At 40.0% G+C, this 24,238-nt stretch overlaps 1 protein-coding gene across 1 annotated transcript in view; it reads right to left on the bottom strand.

Moving 5' to 3' along the window:
- Positions 1 to 16,837, bottom strand: part of LOC135477960 (uncharacterized) — a 38,139-nt gene extending 21,302 nt beyond the window's left edge. Inside the window, exon 1 of the mRNA XM_064758197.1 lies at positions 16,594 to 16,837. Within this exon, the coding sequence (XP_064614267.1) occupies positions 16,594 to 16,809 (216 nt within the window). The 5' untranslated portion in view covers positions 16,810 to 16,837. The remainder of the gene's footprint in view (positions 1 to 16,593) is intronic.
- Between the last annotated feature and the right edge of the window lie 7,401 nt (positions 16,838 to 24,238).

Here is a 24,238-nt window from a genome sequence, read left to right as displayed (position 1 = left end):
GAGCAATTTATATTGTATCATCACCGCCTGGCCACTCTGGTATTGTTCTTACAGCAGCTGTCAGAGAAGTCCGCCTTCAATCGTGAAATGGGACCAATTTTGCATAGCCAGTTTAGGTTCCAGACAAAATCTGAAATGGCTTAAAAAACTCTACAGAATCGAACATCCAAGTAAAACTTGTCATAATTTGAAATTCTGGGATCATGAACTACAATCAATTTCTAAAATGTGAAGTTAAAAACATTTTCACGCCATCGTTCTATTATCAATAGCATCGTATTCAAGGTAATTCAACATTGCTTTCAACGTATGCTTAGCCGTATTATTTATCAATGACGCGATACAGAGAGTAAAATCAAAGCTGTCGCCGTACAGAGAATCAAATCTAAGCCTAGCCATACCACTGTTCCCATGTACAGGATGAAACCTGAGCTTAGCTAGTATGTAGACACCACTGTCTACACACAGAGAATCAAATCTGAGCTTAGTCATACCACTGCCGCCATACAGAGAATCAAGTCTATTGTTAGCCATACCACTGTCCCCACGTACAGGATGAAATCTGAGCTAAGCCTTACCACTGTCCCCACGTAGAAAATCAAATCCGAGCTTAGCCACACCACTGTCGCCATACAGAGAATCAAGTCAATTGTTAGCCATACCACTGTTCCCACGTAAAGAATCAAATCTGAGCTTAGCCATACCACTGTTCCCACGTAAAGAATCAAATCAGAGCTTAGCCATACCACTGTCGCCACGTAGAGAATCAAATCTGAGCTTAGTCATACCACTGTCGCCACGTAGAGAATCAAATCTGAGCGTGGCCATACCACTGTCCCCACGTACAGGATGAGAATCTGAGCTTAACCATACCACTGTCGCCACGTAGAGAATCAAATCTGAGCCTAGCCATACCACTGTTGCCACGTAGAGAATCAAATCTGAGCTTAGCCATACCACATTTCATCTTGATACATATATTGTCTTTGGTTAACTTTGATTAGACTTCTTTGCCAAGCTCTAAACACATCAACGGGTTCAAGGATACATCTTAGTTTTTCTAAATGTCCCACCAAAAAATTCAATACTTTAAATCTCGAAGAAATGTCGCCATTTTGAAAGCAGATGTCAAACTTAATTTTACATTTCTATCTTTTAAATCTCGAATACAATTTGGGATTGATTGTAGCTTTTAAATCTTAGCTCTGGGTTTTGCTCTGGGATGTAATTCGCAATTTGAAAACATGAGTTTACCTTACTTTCACATTTCTTGTTTGTGTGTATTTTCCTCTTGGCGGAAATCGCGTTTTAGATGAATACAAACAGTAGCGCTTTCGCTCCTCGGTTGTGGAGATTAATAACCGGATAAAAAATTAAAACAGAAAAGTAAATGGATTCTGGTTACTACAGCCAGGAATGAAAGCCAACCGGAAATTGCAAACAGTTGGACAGCGGTAGTTGAGGTCACGTGGTCTGAGAAGCTAATATCCGACCAGCTGTGCTCACGAGCTGTTTTCATCAACTGAAAATCATAACCATGGAGAACGATGGAGCACGCTAATAAGCTTCCCGGAAACTTTAATATTACACTGTTGCCTACAAAGTTTATTAGCTATTAGCCCTCATAGCATGTGGGAGGTAAAGCCATGGGGCTGGGGAGGGGTTACGGAATCCAAATTCAAATCCATACAATAATTTTCAAAAATTGGATTGCAAATGGAAGTTTCAATACCACGAAAATACAGACAACCGAATGAGATCCATGTATCCCTGACTGAGCAAATTTGATTTTCAACCTGAAAAAACTTTTCATTTCTTAGCTCTGAACCATGCCTAGAAAAGGCCATTGGAGTGAAATTTGCAATGTCAGATGCCAAAGAGAACGCCTTGTACAACACGGTGTTTCGCAGACACATGCTCTCTTCCTGTGACGTCACAGTGTGCTACAGCAGCCAATGGTAATGCCCAATCCACGCAATGTAATGGCGCCTTCACGTCGTCTTTTAGCGCATGCTCATACATAACATTAAAGCAACTCTCCGGAAGTCACACCGTATCTCGTGCCAAGACGTGATAAATACACTGACAGCACCCCTGCTAGTAAGACATAGTAAACAGGGTATAAGCTGAATTATTCGTCTTATTGTTTAACACAGTACTCAATAATTTTTCACTAATACAAATATAACGGCGGTAGTTTATAAGTGGATAAAATCGTAGTGCCCGGTTTAAACCATTGACTTTTGGAAAGTTACCGACAAACTTTCTTACGTGTTCAACAAATGTTAGACAGCGCAAACGGTAACATGGGTGTCGCCTATACTGCTGAGGTTGAAGATATCGGTACACCAATATTACGAATAAGGTCCCGCACACATACAATGTTGTTATGAGAGATATACGTTACTGTGTATACATTACTGTTAAAAACACCGTAATCTTCACCGTGTAAGAATACCTTTTATATCCTTGGAAATACTTTTAAAAAATCAGATTAGAATAACGTTTAGCTCTTTTAATGACAAGCACCCGGTCAACTCTTTTGTGTGAGAGAATACGGTTAAAATACTTGAATGTGCAAATGGTGAAAATGAGATTTGTAGCCATGAAAACAAATTTAGCATCAGATCAAGCGAGTATTTATCTGGTGTTGAATGACGAACCAATACCTTTATGTTGTTTCCGCGCTATTTACATATGTAATCACATTCAAGTGGATCTGACTAAACCCACTACGGTCCGCGACATAAATAAAATATGAGCTCAGTTGCTATATTTACGTATAATACATCAATAGCTAGATACTGCTCTAATGGATGCGCCGCCAAACCAATTTGCCTCTCGCAGTAATACTTTAGATCTTAGAAGCATTCCCGTACTAGCCTTAGGTAAATTAGGTGTTACAGGGAAACAATAGATGAGAGGGATTTGCCCAAACACAAAGACCGATATTACCGCCTTGTACTTTCTCTGTTGACAGCATTACTTCTCCGCTTGTCAGTTTATATCTAAATTTACCTGGGCCGATTTTTTTTTTTGAAAAAAAGTTATATGTATCCGATTTGATCCATAATATGCTATATTGGCAATTTCAGGCCTCTTTTTATAGCTCTGCGTCTCAATACTGAGGACCGCCGGGCCATCTAGGAAAAAGTCCGCGCATTACGTCTATCTCCTGCTTTTGCTCATCCACGACATTGTTGGCACATGCAGTGTTTCTGAGTATACTTGGCTGTTATGTGAGTGCATGGGGTGACGCAAAGCGAGTATCATCTGCAAGCGTCTTGTTCTTGCAGACCGGAAGTGATAATATTGACTGATCCTCTTTTGGCGGTGATCAAAAAGTGTTGTAATGATGTTTCATATGAAGATATTTTTTAAATTGGAATACATAGTGTTGGTCCAACTAGTCAAGCAGGAAAATTAAGCCAATTTCAATACAACCATAATATTATCAAGTTATTATTAGCACATCTACAATCCAGGATACCAAACACAAGATACGTTTACTCCGTGCAGTGCAAATAATAAAATAATTTCTCATTTGCATTTTTGCCGTCCTATTTAAGGTATAAATCCTCGGACAAAGTAGCATTTTTCTCCCCTCCACGGGTTTCCCCAGAGTATTTACATACGAGGAAAACACCCCGTAATAACAAATTAGCAAGTCAAATCCGACCAAACATTTGTATAGGCTTATTGAAAGTAAATAAAAACAACTGAAGGCAATTATGCTGAAGCATCCAGGAGAAAGACCTTAGTAACACATTGTATTTCCTCTCAAGAGTTTTATACCATCATTTTTTTTTTCAATTTTTACCCCAGGCCACCAAAAAGCAATCCTGGCAATATCCTGTCGTCCGGTGTTTACATCCGAGTTCTATGGACAGGCCCTTTATCGATTGGACCAGTTCAGAATACTGCTTTTTTGACAGTTGCTCTAACTAGGCCACAAACACTGGGAACCTGTCATCCACATTGTCGGTATGTGTCGTGAAAACGCTTTCATATTAGCCTATAACTGTAATTGATTATAACTGTAACAGTTAAATTCAACTGACCTTTTCGCATGTTTGCAGGGTGTTTATTTAAGCATATTCTGATTGAATTATTTTGTGGAGACTGACAAAATTATACTTTTTGTAAAGCCCCGAGATCGCCCAATCCAACCAATGTAGCTATGTATACAAAATATAGTCATGAATGTTCATAAAGTGCACTGAAATTTCACTTTTCATATGTGGAAAGATTGAAGAATTCGGGTAGTTAAATTGTGCAAAAAATGCAACAATGGGACTGCATCCTCATTACTTATTTGTTTATTATTTATTTATTTAATCACACTGATCCAGGGAATGCCTGTTCAGTGAAGCAGCACTGGTTTCCCACATGGCTCTGTTACAGATACGTCATCTTCATACACATACACACTATTAACACTCATACCCATAAACCTAATCGACGATGAACGTTAGGGACCAGTGAAATGATTAATTCACTGAATAATTAAACTTATTAATTCCTAAACTCGAGCAGAAACTTTATCTCTGTTAACGCAGTGGTGGTCGAATGCTTACGCGATTCAGAGCACACAATATGAAAGACTAAAGCATAGACGGTAAAACCAGAGCAGCGACGACAGTGTGAAAGACCTATAGCATAGAGAGTAAAACAGAGCAGTGACGACAGTGTGACAGCTGGCCTACAGCATACAGTGTGACAGACGTACAGCATACAGACTAAACCCTGAGCAGCGACGACAGTGTGACAGCTGGCTTACAGCATACAGTGTGACAGACGTACAGCATACAGACTAAACCCTGAGCAGCGACGACAGTGTGACAGCTGGCCTACAGCATACAGTGTGACAGACGTACAGCATACAGACTAAACCCTGAGCAGCGACGACAGTGTGACAGCTGACCTACAGCATACAGTGTGACAGACGTACAGCATACAGACTAAACCCTGTGCAGCGACGACAGTGTGACAGCTGACCTACAGCATACAGTGTGACAGACGTACAGCATACAGACTAAACCCTGAGCAGCGACGACAGTGTGACAGCTGGCCTACAGCATACAGTGTGACAGATGTACAGCATACAGACTAAACCCTGAGCAGCGACGACAATGTGACAGCTGGCAAATGGTCACACGTAACAGGTGAAATCAGTATACCTAAGATAATTCTCAGTGTGTAGATATAGAAGACGAAAGCTGATAGAGTAAAACCTGAGCGTGGAGGACAGTGTAATAATTGGCAAATGGCAAACATAACGTCTCACCAATGCGGTCGCTGTGAGTTCAAGTCCAGCTCATGCTGGCTTCCTCTCCGGCCGTACGTGGGGAGGTCTTGCAGGAACCTGCGGATGGTCGTGGGTTTCCCCCGGCTCTGCCCTGTTTCCTCCCACCATAATGCTGGCCGCCGTCGTATAAGTGAAATATTCTTGAGTATGGCGTATAACACCAATCAAATAAATAAATAAATAAATCAAACATAACGGGTAAAAGCCCTCGTCTTGTCAATTTACCTCGGTTGCAGTTTTGTTCTAAATGTTAATTTAACTGATACAACTCGTAGTACCGTGGTAGAGCAGAAATGGATTTTAAAAAAGCAGTCATGTTAAAAGGCATATATTAGATGTCATCAGTTTAGAGTAACTGAGAATGCTGCGCTGGGATCATATTTCATACACAATCACATGAAAAGAATGCAAACGTTGGGTATTATAAAACGTTGTGCCGTAGTCTTTCATATCTAATGACGGCATTTGAAAGTTCGGCATACGACAGTGTGCGCGGTCTTGTAAATTTCTGACCACAAAGATAAGTAACTGTATTTCAGGATAGAGAGTAAAACCAGAACAGCGACGACAGTGTGACAGCTAGTATACAGTTATATGTAACGGGTGAAATCCGGCCTCTTGTCAATTCACATCAGTTAAGGTTTTATTCTGACTGTTCATATAAATACATAAATAGCAGCAACTTATAGAACCTAGCACCATAACTTAAGGATAAGGCATGCAATACTGTTGGCATTATATAAACAATACCGGGGTTGTTGCGGTGTTGACCAGTGTAGCTAGTATATCACACCCACCACCCCACAGCACCCCCACCCCCACCTCGTCTTTCACACTCTCTCTTTCCTCCCTCTTCTCCTCCTCACCCCCATTATGACTGGATATCGTTAATGATCCTGACGTCTATTGCAAGCATCGTTTAATATCGTATTTCTCATTGTTTTCATCCACGGACTCAGGCGCAGATCTGTTATATTACCTCGTGCGATAGACAACAATATAGTTTTCAGACATCAGACTGCCATAGTGTACACAGTCTGTTGAAGTGTAAACATATTAAACATATCCATGTCTCTCTCACGCCTTGAGTGTGTAAAACCCCAAGCAGAGTAAACACGATGCGCTCCGCCATAGCATATCGTTCTGGCTATATTAATCCCAAGAATAATGGAACAAGGCCCATATTTTCCCCTTAATGTCAACATCGATTACAGAATTGATGCAACTCTAGCATGATAATGTCTCTTCTTTCAAGTCCAGCTTTGGCCTTCAGCCAAGGCGACTTGAAACCACAAACCTGTTATATAACTAGGTTTATTCATGGTATAAAGCCCCGATAAATTGGTTTTGCTTACCATATATAGGTTTTCATAAGAAGCGGTCTATCAAAGAATCGGCGCTGCTCGAAATGACGCCATCTGACCAATATCCTCAGATTACCAAGCAATGCTTTAGTCACGCTCTGTTTTGTTTTGTTTTTTTTTTCGCTCATGCATATGATAAAAAAAGACTAAAGTATGGAGGTGATGGGTAAAATCAGAAAGATGAGGTGGCATACGGTCTCATGTAACTGGTAAAGTTTGGCCTCGTGTCAGTTTGCCTCGTTTAGGGGTTTGTTCTAACTATTTGCGTGAATACTTAAACAATATCAGCTTAGACTCCCTCTACCACCATGGTAGAATTGGGTTAGAAACAATGAGGCGACGTTAATACCAATGTATTAAATGTCACAGACCTAGAATTATTCAAAATGCTGTGTTGTTATCATATTTAATAAACAATACCATACAAAAAAACAAAGGGAAAGAGCCGTTGTAGAAAGTTTTGCTGTCTTCGTTCATTTTTACACATTGATAAACGGTGCAAAATACCTCTCTGTTTAAACATTGATTGAAACCACTAATGCCAAAACTGAGAAGACGCTTATGTGAACCAGTAATGAGCAATATGCATTATCGGTGCATACCCGTACGTCATACGTGGGGAAGACCGTCAGTAACCTGCCAAAGGTCGGTAGTTTACCCTGACCATTATCGTGAGAATGAACAATTCTTCATTATGGTGTTAAATAGCAGACACACAAACAAATAAGAATAGCAAAATAGTTTACGTGACGTGAATAGCCGGTAAACGAGCAGCCTTGCGAATAAAATTGAAGTGTTGTACTGCAAAACACTCAGTATTCATCTGATCCTAAAGTGAGTGAGTTCTCCATTAACGGACGCTGTTGACAATCTTAAAGTTTGCTTTATTTATCCCCAAAATCTAATATCTTGTAATCAAAAGCAAAGCCTTCTCACATTCATCGTAGGAAAGCGTTGTGCTCTCGTAATAATCACGCCTTCACCCCAACCCCCACACTAACGAGCCCACCTACCTAGTTACTTTCCCGCCGATCCACACTAAACTTCATACCCACGGGTTCCTCTTCGCAAATCTTTCGGATTTTACAGGTCCCATAACATATGAACAGAAACGTTCAACAGAGCGAACAAGCCTATTTACAGCTGCATATTACTGATGGGCCATAAAACATAATCTAGAATAAATGTGATCGTAAACTTCAATTCACATCATGAAAGCTTTCCTCACGCTTCAGTAAGCCCTCCTCCAACCGGGCTTCGCAGCTGTTAGCAATAACCTGATAAAGAGATGTGCAGGTAGTGCGAAACAGCTATGAGAAACCACAGCCTCCGAGCTGAGAGCCCAGCGTGCCGGCATAAAACCGTATCTCAAAAAGATACTAGGTCTTAGCAATTACCAACAGTACAATAAATGTACAAGTTCTGTAGATTTGTATAACATAAAATCCTAAACTTGGGTAAACTGAGTCCGTTTGCCAATTACCATACTGTCGTTGATTCTCTCGTTATACCTGAGAAAGCTCTACACCTTTTATTATATTCTGATGGCGAAATTCTCTTCCTAAGGGGTGTTAATATACCCTCACTCTCTCTGACTTTAAAATAATATTTAAGAGAAAGTTGAGTCTAAAATATATGCCAGAAAAGAAATTATTAACAAGCAAAGTGCTGAAATAACTCGTGAATTGTTTGGATGTTATTTGCAAAAGCTGCGAAAGGTATTAATCTAAGGCTTGGCTGGTGTATTTTGCCACCAACTCTCAACCAAACCTTCAAAATGTGAACCTCAAAGTCCAGACTATAACTATGACTAGGTTTGTCCTGGTTGAACGAAGTATTACCTAGGCCCGGTCACCTTTGCATTGTTAATAACGCTATTGTTTGCTAAATGTGACAACAAGACAGCATTTTGAGTTATTCTAGACTAATTTTGTCTACACCCACAGGGATAGGGAGGCGAGAACGTCATAACTTTTTAGGCATATACATGAATAGTTGGGGATAAAAAACATAACTGAAGTTAACTGACAAGCGGCCGGATTCCACGGGTGATAAGTATGATCATTTGCCAATTACAACACTGTCGTCACTGCTCTGGTTTTATGCTCTATGCTGTAAGTCTTTTATTATATTAAATGTATATTTTCGCGATCCGGCTGATGTCCAAAACCAGTGGGTAACAATATTAGTGCTTCATGGAGATTTTCTACTCTTTCTATTCAACATCGTGAAAGTCAAATTATATCTTTGATCAGAAGTTCGCTGCAACTATTGACATCAGTTATGAAGACATGGTTGTCTTAGATCCGGATGTATGGAGGTTTCTGAACTCATACAAGTGTGTAAAGGTCATTGTGAAGAGTTGTGAAGAGCCTTCGATCACTTACTGCGTCAGCCATGTAGTCCTTGAGTCATTTATGGCTTGAGAATGAGTGACTGAGTCAGATTTTCAGCCAATCAAGTTGATAAAACATCGTGAAATGGGCTCTTGAGTAATAACTGCCCATCTGCATGTTTCCCGGGCCGTTGCTACTTGTGTGCGGCCATATAAATTTCGACAGACAGACAACAGTTAAACATAAACGCACTCGGTGACAGCTTTATTGCAATAATAGCGTAGGGGCCACCTGTTTACAACAAGAACGTGTGAATATACGAATGCCAGCTATTTCAACGTCTTATCGGTCGAATTTCAACAGGCAGGCTTTAACGTACATTGTTACATCTAAATTATAAAATCGTCGCTATAATCGTTAGTCACATGTTGGTCGTATGTGTTCCACACGTTTGTCACATGCTTGTCACACGTTAGTCACATGTTGGTCGTATGTGTTCCACACGTTTGTCACATGCTTGTCACACTTTAGTCACATGTTGGTCGTATGTGTTCCACACGTTTGTCACATGCTTGTCACACTTTAGTCACATGTTGGTCGTATGTGTTCCACACGTTTGTCACATGCTTGTCACACGTTAGTCACATGTTGGTCGTATGTGTTCCACACGTTTGTCACATGCTTGTCCCATGTTAGTCACCTGTTTGTCGTACATGTTCCACTCGTTTGTTATATATTTGTCACATATTTTATTAAACTTTAATCACGTTTGCCTAATCTTCAGCTCTGACAAAAAAATTTCGACAAGAAACGTTTTCAAGGATGTGAGCAACAATCAGACATGGAAGCTATCTTTTAAGGTAAATACCACATCACCTGAGGGCAATACATAACCTAGTCAAAATATTTAGGACTTCGAAATATACACAAAAACTGGAACAAACTGCATGGAACAATACAGAAAGGTTGCTTATGAAATAAGAATAGCAGGAAGTAGCTTTCCAGAAGTCGAGAGTATTGTGGGAGATTGCTTCAGTCAAAGTTAACATTCATATTGTTCATCCTCTTTACTAACTCAATATTGTTTCATTTATTTCATCGCTGTTAACGTAAATGATGGCGATGGCTTACTTTAGCAGAGGCCAGAGCTGGATTCGAACACGCGACTCCATTTGTCAACAGTTTGACGGTCGTAACGAACTATCTCTTCAGGTTTCACGGCTAGCGAGGGTCCCAACCTAACTCAACTTAAAGCATCTTATTTCACGTAAAGAACCCTATGAGGTACATTTTTCTTGCATAAATATAAAATGTGCCTACATGCAAATCTCCGAATACAAACCAGTCGATTCCTTATATCATAACTTGACATCCAGAGTTCAAAACCTCCATTTTCTCATTTGTCCTGCGAACCCAATCGGTCTCAACATAAAGTCTCGTTCTCTTCCACAGCGTGGATTGGGGTAGTCGTGATGACGGCAGTTAAGCACAATTCAAACAAATTACAACTAAATAAATAACGCAAGCAAAATTAGCTGCCGAATTAGAGAAGAATGGCTCCGTCTGAGTGGATCATAAACAGGGTGCTCGGGCAGTCCATCAAATTACCGAGTCGTCTAGAGCTACAGTGGCTCAGCGCTTTCAAAAAAACGACACACTGAAGCAGTAAATTATGCCAGAGGAGAACAGAACGCAGTTCACACCTTAGGAGGGGCGAAAAAACACTCCCTCTACATTTTTTGACCGGAATTAAACGATGTTTTTTTAAATATTGCAACTCCAGCATACATACCGCATCTTAAAAAGCACAAGCCATTGGTTTTAAAAGACTAAAACTATTCCATTCTCAATGCAACGTGTGTTTGCATTCGCCTGTCAGAGCCAAGAAGATGCAGGGCGCTTCATTCGTATTACTGAGTGCTATATTGGCTACAGATCACTACTACATTTCTAATCATATCAGGGGGTTCGAATTCAAGTTCAGTTGTTTTAGCTGCGGTCTTAAGTGAACAGGTTGATTTGTGAGGTGCGTAGCAAGTCCTAGAGGTCTCGTCCTTCTCGTATCGGGTTTTTCCACTTGAAAGCCTTACTCATAATCTTTAGTACAACAAGGATTTAGCACACACAAAAATTACACGGTAGACAGCAAAATTTGAGCAGTGTCGATAGTACAATAGCTTGTAAAAGGTCACACGTAACCTATGAAATACAGCCTCTTTTCAATGTACCCTAGTCAGATTTTAATCTAACTGCTGATGTACATGTATGTGTCCGAAAATTAGCCACGCACATGCCAACTAGCACCATGGCTTAAGCAGAATTAGGTAAAAAACAAAATGTAGTAAAACAGAAGTCTCAACGACTGTCAAATACCTGTTTATTTCAGTATTAAAAAAAGGCATATTTGAGAATTTGTCACGACGGTCAGTTTTATGTCTGTAGGAAATCCAAGTGTCCGGGGTAAACCACCCATCTTCTGCAAGTTATTGATGAACTTTCTCACGTGTAACGTGATCGACCGCTTAATGCCATCAAGGCCTGTAAAATCCACAAAATTCCCTCCTCAAGGCTTGGTTTGAACCTTCATCTAGTGAGTCTTATAGTGGTTGATCCGCTTCGGTCAATCTAATAAACGGATGAATGAATGATAATAACACAAACTAAATTAATATGTAGGTAAGTAAATTGATATTAAGTACCAGTTATCTATTCTCAAAAACTTCTGTTGACAGATAAAGATCTAAAGAAATAAAACAGAAACGCTCGGTGCAACTGGCGGCTTAAGCATGGTAGGCTATTCCAGTGAGACAACATTATATGTCTTGTGTTATGAGAGACACCATGCTGGAAGGTATGTTCGATGCTCGATTCCCAAAGAAAGAATCTGTCGCATATATGTGATGCATTGAGTGCAAGTTGCTACGTATACGTTTACCATTACAGAGACCTCATAATTAAGCCAATATTCTTCATAAATGACACATATGACAAATTTGACACTTTCCTGCCAAGTGCAAGAAAAAATTTCGTATTCGTTCATTTTTTGTTCTGCTTAATCATTTTGTACAAAGGCCTATATGTTTTGTGTCATGATAATTCTGTCTTGCGGGAAATTAGGTTGTGAAACAAAAGGTTAATTGGATTTGTTACTTTCCTCTGTTCAATTCAACGTCTTGGTTAATTAGCTAACTAGTTTCACGTAAAAAGTAGAGTTAAGTATAACGTATAATGCTATAGATCGTGCAGTTCGAACTAGTTGAGGCTTCGTTCCCGCCACACCTGGCATCCACTAAATTAGTAAGAGTGGACTGGGCGTGTCTGACTTAAATCCCCTGGATTGTCATCACGTGATCAAAACTATCACGGCTCAACACTTTAATCAAGGCGAATATAAATTGATCAGTTTAAATTGTGTTAAACTGGTTGGCGTAAATTAAATTTATAAAACATCAGTATTGTAACTGTTAAAAACAAGCCGTCAAGCAAAATGGACTTTCCGCGCGAGTATAATCGCAGTATATTATAACTTAACAAATTAAGACACACTGATGCAAAGAGAAGCAGTCAACATTTTTATTGATGATGGAAAAGAATGCTCTGGTCAATGAATTAAATATACCATGTTGGGTTTAACTTGTCGAAGGTGCTGTACGTAGGAAGGTCTGCCAGCAGGTCGTGGGTTTCCCCCCGGGCTCTGCCCGGTTTCCTCTCACCATAATGCTGGCCGCCGTAAAAAAGTGAAATATTCTTGAGTATGGCGTAAAACACCAATCAAAAAATAAATAAAAAATAAATAAATTGTCGATAATCAGATGTATCCCGCTTACGCTTTGCCCTTTCAACTGCTCATACATCCTATGTGGCGATCTAATTCAACACATGAAGATACGGTCACAAGAATTATTACGTGTATGTTTCATAGTTTTGACATTTTCTTTTGACATCTAACAGAATAAATGTGGTAAATGGTATTGATGTTATAGTTTAGAATTTCTTACACAGCTGTCACAATCTATCGGTGTTTTAGAATCAACACTAACTAATTTATCTACCCTTAAAGGATATATGTGTACACAAACATAATCGTTGTAAACATTTAGCACTTGCGTCGCGAACAGAAACCACGTCGCAACTGTTCACTTTGTCAAGTGCGTCGGACGTAAACCTCTCAGCAAACAAGATAGAAGTATAGCTCCAGCTAATTAAATCGAGCAGCGTCCATTAAGTGACAGTCGTCATTATCCTAGTAAAGTGAAATCGCGGATGATGCTGTTTGCGAAGACTACTTTCCCCGCGGTGTTTCTACCTCGTTGCAAAGGGGAGCGAGTAACGGTACTGGAATATAAAATCCTTGCTGCGGGATATTCGACGAGATGAATCACTTACGTTAAGTGTTTTGACTTTGAAATCTGACGTGACGCATGCAGTCTTTCTCTTGCTTTAGACCCCTTTAAGAATGTCTACAGCATTGATAGCGTGCAAGTTCTTCTGTGTGTACACGGTTTACAAACGTTCTGTGGTGACCTACTTTGAAATTAAAGTAGACTCTTAATGTGTATATATTTACTGAACAAAAATTCAACAAAATTCAAATGGTTAATCAAAGGTTGGAAGGCTTTTACCTTTATCCGAAACAGTTTTAAATTACAAACATCCCATAAAAAATAGAAAAAAAAAAACAGATTTTAGAAATTCCGCAAAATAATTCCTGTCATTAAGATTAGTATCAATAATCAAGACCGATAAGCCATATCCAGTTTCGAAAGTCATATATTAAAAATAACTTAGACCACCAAGTTTACTGTCCTTCTTGACATACCTGTTAAAGGCCAAGTTATTGTTAGCTGCTACTCTTATAACGAATACCTCGCCTGAGCGCTGAAAGAAACTATAATCAAAAAGCTTAGCAACCGAACAAACCTCACGTTTTCATAAGCATGTATACATTTTTGTTTTCGTCGGAAGATCCAAATGTCATAGGTGCATTATTTTCCACATAATCGCTGTTCAATGGAATCATATGACTGGTTCATCCTTTATGAATCCTTTATGAATGTATATGATGTTGTCCTTTGTCTTCAAATAAGTGATTTACTACAAATCTTCGAGGAACTTTTCTTTAAAGAGCTTGGTCATTTAGCAAAGATGACCTTAAGCCACCCTTTAGGCACACTGCAAAGTTTCATCACAAAACATTTGTTTACGTCGAAGAATTGAAATGTCAGAGTTGATTTATTCTCTACATAATCGCTGAAAAAGGCAAATACGTTTGATGTATCCGTTATGAATCGGCTAATATTTTTGTGCACGAAATATATTCGATAGAGATACGGTTTATATATATATATATATATATATATATATATATATATATAATATATATATATATATATATTGAAATATTTATTAAATTAGCCTTAAACCGTATCTCTATCGAATATATATATAGTGATACTATCCATACACCAGTTCCCGGAGCGAGGTTTCTGAATCTAGGATCTCAACACATCTGCGAATTTCAACACATTTCGAAAAAAATGTTCTAATCAGAAATATCTTCACAAATTCATAAGGCAAGTGCGGTGTTAAAGACTTCTTTTTTGATGTAACAGTCGAGTAATTTTAAGGGCCCGCTTATAAAAAGCCTGGGCCCGAGAGCTTAGAGTACTAGCGTAGAGCAATGAATTCTCTCACCAATTCGGTCGCTGTGAGTTCGGGTCCAGCTCATGCGGGATTCTTCTCCGCTTGTACGTGGGGAAGTCTGCAATCAACGGAGGGTTGTGGGTTTTCCTCCCACCATAATGCTGGCCGCCATAGTATAAGTGAAATATTTCTGAGTGCGGCGTAAAACACAAGTCAAAAAAAGATTACGTACTAGTAAATACACGAAACCCTCTACGTAACTATAATGACAAATAGCGATGTGGACTTTACTTCACCCTGGCTATTACACGCTCGTAACGTTAAGATGACTTCGTGCGTGCAAATTCTGAGGCCGATTCCACAAAATCAGTCTTGTCCTCTGTTCAAACCTGAAGGGTACATTAATTTCTCAATTTCATTTCTATTGGGAAAGCTCAACAAGAGTTATTTGAGGACAAACATCTCAAAGTTTTGTCTTCTTGGTTCTTAAAAGGAGTGCTATTATTTAGATTTTATTTTTGTGACTTAAATTAAAAATTGTGAAATCCTCCCCATGTTGTTAACTTGTTGTCTGCGGTAAATGTACGCGTCAAGCACCATGATACGATGCATGTATGTTTGGATTAGCTGGTCTTGATTAGCCTTGTTCATACATTAGCCTTGTTCATACATGTGGACCGTACACATGGAGGGTAGGTGTTCAGGTCGTTTGTAGCTCTCCGGTTTAGCCTGAAAGTGTGATAATCGACCAAATTGCTTTTACAATGTTTTTTTGACTAAATATGTGAAATATTAATAATGGTACGGTACCAGGCAAGGTACGATTTGCAAATTGTTCAACAGAATTTCTACACTTATTAAAAAGGTCATTTTTGTCTCGGCCATTCGGCACAGTAAAACTGTTACTGATGTTGGTGCAAGTTTGAGTAGGTTTTGACAATGAAAATATACTATAGGTCTATAAAATTCTGAGAATATTTGTCTACATACATTGACTTAATCCATGACCCAGTGATGTTCACGTTTACGCCATTATTGCTCAAGCTACTCGTTCATCTGTTGTTATCTAAAGTCGTCGCGATATGGTTTGTGAATTTGCAGTGAAAGCTCTTGGGAAACATCGAATAGGCTTACAACACTTAGTGCTGCCGCCATCGGTAAGGTATACTCAGTAGAAAAGTCTGGTTAAAATACCTAACGCCTGTGGAACCAAAATTCTCTATAGGCCTTTATTCTGTCCTAAAATACGATTTAAGACACTGATATCATCGACTCTAACGGCATACATTATCACCTTTACCTGAATGCAACTCCTCTGGAGTATCTTTCCGAAACAACCCCACTCCTAAAATCAAATACTGTTGAAATATTTCCCTGATATTTTCAAATACGGATGTCTAGATTTTAACCTGGCAGCTGTTACCAACTCTCCATCAACATCTAGCATGTAGATTTCAGGCTCAGTTCGTGTACATGTCGACTCAAACAGCTGTCCCAATCTCCCGACGAGGACAGACTCTGATCGCCAATAATGACACATACTACAACAATATCATAACTGCCTTGGATATAGGATGGCATGAGAACACACATATCGGGGTAAAAAACAAAGAAATACCATAGGGAAGGCCGAGTGAATTTCCGGAGATGCGAGATCGGTTGGCTGTGTCAACAGAGCGCAGAGCAGGCTCTAACCATCGACAGAGGACATCACTGGCCTTACTCGATCACTTTCCCTTCCTACAGCACAGCTGTTTAATGTATAACTACAATACGGTACCGTTAGGGAATTCATAATCGGATAGTAGCAGGACTAGCTCATAGACAAGCGTGTTCATGTGGGTAGTGAAGTGAGATTTCCACGGTGCATTACTGAGTCCAAATGGCATAGGATTCGGATGAAACATTTTAAAATAAAATGCCAAAAACAAGGCGTACTCACGATTTTCTGGTTGAGCTGGGCCAGCTCTTTCTCGGTAACCTTCTGACGTTGTAATTCCGCCTTGCCACGTTTGTACTCGCGATACTTGTACAGTAAATACATCCCCGGCAGAGCCAGCACTACCAACGGCTTCACCAGCGGTGACTGACGACCGCGTTCAACCGGCATTTTCTCTCTACCCTGCCGTTTTTGAATCTGAGACAAGAGTCGACTCATCTTGGAAGGCGGTTACATTTCCCCAAGATTTTCTCACAGACTCCCCACAGCGATCAATCTTTAGCCCCACCTCATTCCCATGCCACCGGTGCGGATTCGCCTGCTTACTTCTCGGCTGGCTGTGTACGCGAACTCTATGACAAATATTGGCCGGATAAAGAAATCGACGGCTTGCTGCTAGGCACGAGGTCGAAATGACGTCTTACCCATAGCGCACGGCTCTAGTTTTCTGGGCTGTTATTGATTGGCGGTGTAGAAAGCTACCCGCTACAGCGCACTTGGAAAACCGGGAAATAGAAATGAGTACGATTTTCTTCAATCGGTGGCTCCGATCGATCTTTTGCTTTAGCGGGAGTGAATTTACAGCTTTCCAGTCGCTTACAATCCCGATCCGGCGCGAGCCTCGTGTTACCTCCCAGCCGCAAAGATTGCTGGTCGAGGACAGGAACGGAACGAACCGCGCAGTTTCTGTCGCCTGGGATGGGCTGGTCGGCTCATGGCTCCGTGTGTACGCCACACCAATTATTGAATGTTCTCTTACAATCGATTAGGTAGAGAATGTAATAACTTTTATTCCCTCAATTCTCTGGACCCGTTTGATACTTTGGTAGGTTTTACCGAGTTTGTGAGCTTAACCCAAGTCTCTCGAGCCTTGCAAAGGGAAAGATAAGCCTGTGTGAAACGATTATTTCGCAGGGCTTTCCGCCCATCAAAACCGCCACACTCCAGTGTTAATTACCACGAGGTTCAGCCAGAACAGAGTGTCAGAGACAACACCCAATTTACTAATGAACTCATTACATTAATTAAGAATAAATGACAGAATTAGGCGCTGAGTTGGGTTTGGGTGAAATCTGGATTTACGAAAATGTTGATGTCATGTCTAAATTAAAGCGCCATTGGGACTAGTTCATGCATCTGTAAATTAAGCAGACACATTGCGTCAGTCATCGCTTCCAAACCGATTGCCCCGGGCGCAAAGTGGTCACGGCAATAAAGCGATTAAATCCGTCGTTCACAGGAAAAATTGCTAAAGTACTTGTTCATATTAAAAAGGGGGAAAGTGAGACCCCGGAGTACGTGATTTTAAACACTTATTTAAAACTAAATATCGTTCAAGTATGCTTTCAGCATGCAATTTTAAAAATTCCATGGCAATACAGCTAACGTTAAATGTTCTTTCTGGGCAGAAACAAGTCCATAGAGGGTTTATCAAACCCAGTATTAAGTCCCTGCTCATTAAAACTACAAATAAGTCTGTGACACAAACTGAAGACATTAAGGTTACCAAAAGCAGTAATATACTGATAAATTGTAGTAAAAGACTTATTTTATTTATTTATTTGATTGGTGTTTTACGCCGTACTCAAGAATATTTCACTTACACGACGGCGGCCAGCAATATGGTGGGCGGAAACCGGGCACAGCCCGGGGGGAAACCCACGACCATCCGCTGTCTGCTGTCAGAAGGCTGTCAGAATTTAACATTCGATCAAATTAAAACAATGCCAACGAATACTGGTTTATCCATGGGTATAATATGAATACATTATCACTGCACTTATGAAATTTGCCAATCGTGAACCTAAACACGAGCTTATGCATGTATATAATACACGTATCACCTACCGACCCGTGTATTTGTTTATAACTGGCCTGAGCTTTCCCCTAGAACAAATCTTCAAAAGTGTGCCTGTCCGTTTGATATATCTATTTTATGATGGAAATTAGTCGATAACACGGTTAATTTGATTCAATTGATCTCAACGCGGTGATTGAGATAATGTCATTTGTATGACGAGAATCTAATCAGTTGGACGAACCAAGATCAGTCAGCCTGAACCTGGGTCTAAAAAACGAGTGGACACGGTACGAAAAGTATCTAGCTCACAGTTCAGGCTGTCAAACGGTAGAGCATTATCCAAAGTCAAATTTCCATTGACCAGTTTCCAAAGATCATGTACCACTGATGACCGCTCAGCCGACAAGAACGTTTGAATATACGGTCTGTGGTGTTTCATTTTCTAATAACATTGAGTACGATGCAAACTTGTTCTTGAGGTCTTGTGGAAAAATGGGGATTTTTTCACAAAAGGCGTTATATCGATATTTTGTACGTCACTGTTACCGTACCATTGTCCTCAGTGTACGATTTTCGTTCATATTCTTTGTGAAACTTCTCATGAAATCTTGCAATCTTTTGCTGTTTGGTTTTTCTCTTATTTGAGTAAACGAGTGAAAAACAAAGGTCATATCCTTTTTTCCTGCACAGTTTTTAAAATCTGATCTTACAATCTTGTAAATTTCCAAAGAAATTTTTTTCCGAAATTCCAAACCTATACCGTACCGCAAGATGGTCACAAGCAACCGGTGAAATCCCGCCACTTGTCAATTTACCTCAGCCAGGGCTTTTACCTAAAAATGTTCCTGTATATGCTTTAAAAGCAGCAAAAAACAGAGCACCATGGTTTAAATTATACTAAAAATTTACAAAACAGAATTACATAAAAAAATGCAATGATGAAAGTTACAAATTATTAGGCGTCACTAGTTTAGAATTACTTTAGTTTTAGAGTTTCCACACACGTCTTTTTTCAGATACTTATTTAACTTTCGAAGGACATGAATTGATGTCGTTATGCCATTATATTTACGTTCATGGAATCGTATTGATTCGTGAGCGTTCGCAATGAATTCGTCTTCTATTTTTCATGTCGGCAACAATTTCAAAAAAGTTAAAAAATTTCTTAACATGACTTAAGTTCGTAATCATTCGTAAGTATTCGTAAAACTTCAAGTTCGTTGTTGGTTTTCGCTGTCGGCTACAATCGTAAAGGTAACGTTGTCATTCCGGAAGCATCACTATATCGCTACGGTTCTCAAAATCAGTCGATTAAGCACAATAGTTACGAAATATTTAAGAATGGATAAGAATTTACGATAGATAGCGTCATAACGCATTCTTAAATATTCGTAAGTATATTATGTATGAGTGTGAAAAAATTCAAAGAATGTCATAAACATGACGTCATCGATCGTAACGGTTTCGCAATTTGTTCGTGAGCGTGTTAAGGCTGTCGCGAAATTGACGCCAATTTACCTCTGGCTACACGATGCAATACTAATCTAATGTCGTAACTTTTCGTCACAGTTTTCGGCTAGGTGGAAATGGGGCTTAAGTTTAACAGTAGTCATAAGTTACATAGCGTGCCGCTAGGTGGGCTTCTCACTTATAGGGGCCTCCGTGGCTCAGTTGGTTAGCACGCTAGCGCAGCGTAATGACCCAGGAGTTTCTCACCGTTGCGGTCGCTGTGAGTTCAAGTCCAACTCATGCTGGCTTCCTCTCCGACCGTACGTGGGAAGGTCTTCCAGCGGATGGTCGTCGGTTTCCCCCGGGCTGTGCCCGGTTTCCACCCACCATAATGCTGACCGCCGTCGTATTAGTGAAATATTTTTAAGTACGGCGTAAAACACCAATCAAATTCTCACTTATGTTTTTACTCACTGACTTCTCATTTGAGTAAACGGGTGAAAGTCAAATTCATAAGGACGTTCTAATTCAGGTTTTTTCACAGCTTTTAAATCTAGTTCCATGTTTATCTGAATTCCTCGTTCGCCCTTTTTTTCCACTGATTCAGCATGTTGGCTAGTTTACTCTTTCTATCACTCAGTCACTCACCCAACGCCGATACAGCCAGGGTCAACCCGAACAGTCGTAGCTTCCAGCTCACAAGCTGGCACAGAAGCCGTCTGTTGTACAACGTAACCTTTCACGCGGCAGGGAAGGGGCAAATGGATATCGACACCAAATGACACTTTACTCTGAAACAACGATGGGCATAAAACCCAAACCAGGCAGTTTCGTCCCAAGGTTATGACAGTAATCTTGAAGTTTGACGCCAGAGGGTCTGTATAAACAAGGAATTTGTGGCCTTCATATTAAAGTCTGGAAATATAAGGAAAACTATAGCGTGTGATTATAAAATATTTCAGGGAGATTTATACACCGGCAATATAGCTTTACAGTGAGCATAAATACTTTATAAGATTAGATTTCCTCCTCCTTCTGGGGTTTCAGTCTGACATTAAAGACAGATATCCCTCAAGAAATTCCACCGAGGTAATCGTAGGTGACAGCGGAGGCAGTGAGTTCGATCCCAACCTTAGCCGATTTGTCAATATCATGTAACAGAATTTGACAGACATTAAAACTTAGATAGATTAGCGTCAGGATTCATGTCAATGCATTACTATCAGTCACTAATTACTTCCTAGAAATCCCAGTCAGTCAATCAGAAAATCAAATCTGCATGCATGTGGCCATCTGTCCTCCAATCTGCTGGTTGCGACTCTTGAAGCAGCCTGAGCCAAGTCTGTGCAAAACTGATGCTCTGAGTTAAGCCTAATTGACTTGTAGAATTTATAGTTGCATGGTGTGATTGGGAAGTGATCGCCCTTTACACTCTGTGGGTGCTATATTGCTGTGTTTACTGCGGTCAAGTTTAGGCTAGCCACAAGGTCATGCATAGCTGTATCTATCGCACTCTCAGTTATAATTTACATGTCACACCTTTCCGGTCAGTGCGTACTATATTCACTGCGACCTTGTTGAGGTCAGCTATGCATGATCTTTCGTTAGGTTCACGGTGACCTTACACGGTTGTGGTGTCCGTTATACAAAGTGTACGTATAGCGTTGAGTGCACGTGACTACCAAGCTAAGTGCACGAGTGAATACTTACACTACGAGTCGTTGTTTGATTTATTTGTCAGAATGGATCGTGTAATAAGTGGAAGAGATGTGAGTTAGTTACGATATTTAAATAAAACAGTATCATCAGTATTCCTTCTTTATTCCAGCTCTCAATTCGCTGTCATTATAATTTCGGTCACATCACGACAGTGTCTTCTTGTATCAGAGCGGACCCAATGCCGACTTGTACATTCATAGTGCTGTCTCAATGAAACGCTATGCTAAAGACACAAGACACAACGTCTCTTGCTCCCAGCCCCATTATACCTAAACTGCACAGACCAGTACTAGGCATATTCTTCCTATGATGAGCACCAAGTGAGGTAGTGCCAAAATGATTACCAAGGTATGATTCGATTCTAGACCTACATTTTCAATGCAGACGTTCTATCCACTACTAGTGTCCGGTTATAGCTGCCTTGTTAAATTTAGTTCTCTCTCATCTCAGCGTAAAATTCATTGTAACCCTTCAATTCTCTCTTGAATCCAGTGCCTAAATTGTGTCTCTTTTATTTGTCAGTGTAAAATTCTTAACAAACGCCTAACAGCTTTAAGAGAGAAGACGTCAACAGAGATAAATAAACTTGCTCTCACTTGTTTAGACCTATAAACTGTATTATATGGAGCATAAGACTGTCGCCGTTGAGAACCATCCAAATGTTGCTCTCCTTGGTTTCGAACCATCAACTGTATTTCATACAGTGGAATACTCATCTATCTACACATCGCCAAGAGGTTGTTTGTTAAATCAATGGCGGACGGTAAACACCTGTACAGTTAGGTGTAAGCAGAAACCATTATTAACCAAATAGTTGGTGAGGTCACGTGCCAAAAGGCGTCGTAATTAACATTGTTTCTGTTAAAGAGGGGGAGTCCGATCAAACTCTCTGGTCTCCTTAATATCGCTCAAGACTGGCAGTCTATTAACTGGTGTGTAATCGGAATAACAATTTCCCCGTCCACTTAGTTAACACTTCCACAAGTGTCAGACTGTGTCACCTCAAACTGAGTGCTTCATCGCGTCAGGACAAATGTTGATGGGTATCACCCCAATTGAGGCCGAGTTAGATTCATGTTCAAGCCGATGTTTTGTATTAGGGACAATTTTTATGTTTGCTATCGCCAACAGATTTCCACTTGAATGGATCATATTTTTCAGATGATCTGATTTGTGATCTTTGGTGATTGGTTGATTTGGTGCGTTGAACTTCGCCCGGAGATCACCAAGTCCATCCGAGGCCATGTTCAGCAGTGGCAGCCGTCCAACTTGAATTATTTTGAGGACATGATGGGTTCTTTATAGATCCCCGAACGTTCTTGGCGGGATGCCTAGGTGCTATTGTACCGAATGGCTCGTTTGATGATCTTTTCTCATCAAGTGTTGGTATGAAGCCCCAGGCTACCAAGCTACTCAACTTGACTGACAGATCTTGTCAAACGTGACGTCACGTAAAATTCCGTCACCTTGACAACTGGCGTTGTACCAAACTCCTTCAGCACTGGCTGTGTGGAATATCCGGGGTAATTACACAAATATTGTGTGGTCTTTTCTTATTTCTTGGCTCCTGTCAAGTCTGCTCTTGCATATTCCTCTATGTGTTGGCTGGAAATGGTTTGGAGAATTTCTCATTACTCACGGAAAGGAATCGGTACTGGAGAATGTCAAGCGTGTACGAATTAGCAGATAACATCTACATTGATTACGTTATACATAACACAGCAAGCTGATATACTAAGCATCCCCATGGCCTGGTTCACTTGCATTGTATGTTAAATGTGATGACATTTTGACAACACAGCATTTTGGGTAATTCTAGACCAATGATGTCTAAGCAATTGCGATTAACATTTCTGCACTTTTTTTTACCTAAATCTGCTTAAGCTGTGGTTCTAGGGAGCATGTAAATCTATGTTATATAATCCATGTTTACATGAATAGTTAGAATGAAACCCTAACTGAAGTAAGGGACCGTCAGTCATTGGTTCCGTGTGACCATTTGCCGGTCGTCACACTGCTCTGGTTTTTCTCTCTTTGCTGTAAGTCTTTTATTACATTGAAATGCCTTATAGTACAATATGGCGTATAACACGCGATCCAGTCACTGTCTATAGCCATCATGGTTCTTATTTTCCTGCTTTCCATAGCTTGGCGTGTAAGACCTCTCAAATACAATCTCTCCCTGTCTTATGGTCACGGTGACCTTATGAAAGTGGGCTTTATATATGTAACCTGCCTGTATTAAATTCAGCGCTGTCGTGTTGAAATTATTCCTATTTCCTGTCAATGTAACAGAACCACTAAAGCGACTTTATAACAAAACAGAAGGACGGTACTTCATGAAAACTGAAACCTGCAGAATGCATATTTATTGTTTTTAATTTAAACCGATTTCTTGTAATGGGCTTGCTTCGTTCGTGAAATACTCCTTTTGCAACTCCCTGAGTGACCGTCAGCCATTTTGACTATAAATTCAGGATATGCCCTTTGTCACACTAATTTTGAACTCAAAAAGCAAAATCTGTGTCGTCTCAATAACCCTTTATATTGACAATTATATCCCTATGAAAGCACATATATATTCTGTCAAAGATAAATTCAGCACTACCTTGTTCAATTCTGTTATATACACTGAACGAAAATTGGGTCAGATGACTTAAGAATCTAAGTTATGCAAAT

The sequence above is a fragment of the Liolophura sinensis genome, chromosome 11 (genome assembly GCF_032854445.1).
Source record: "Liolophura sinensis isolate JHLJ2023 chromosome 11, CUHK_Ljap_v2, whole genome shotgun sequence".
Classification (NCBI taxonomy): Eukaryota; Metazoa; Mollusca; class Polyplacophora; order Chitonida; family Chitonidae; genus Liolophura; species Liolophura sinensis.
Note: the sequence above shows the minus strand (reverse complement) of the source record. Positions and strands in the feature narration are given on the sequence as shown.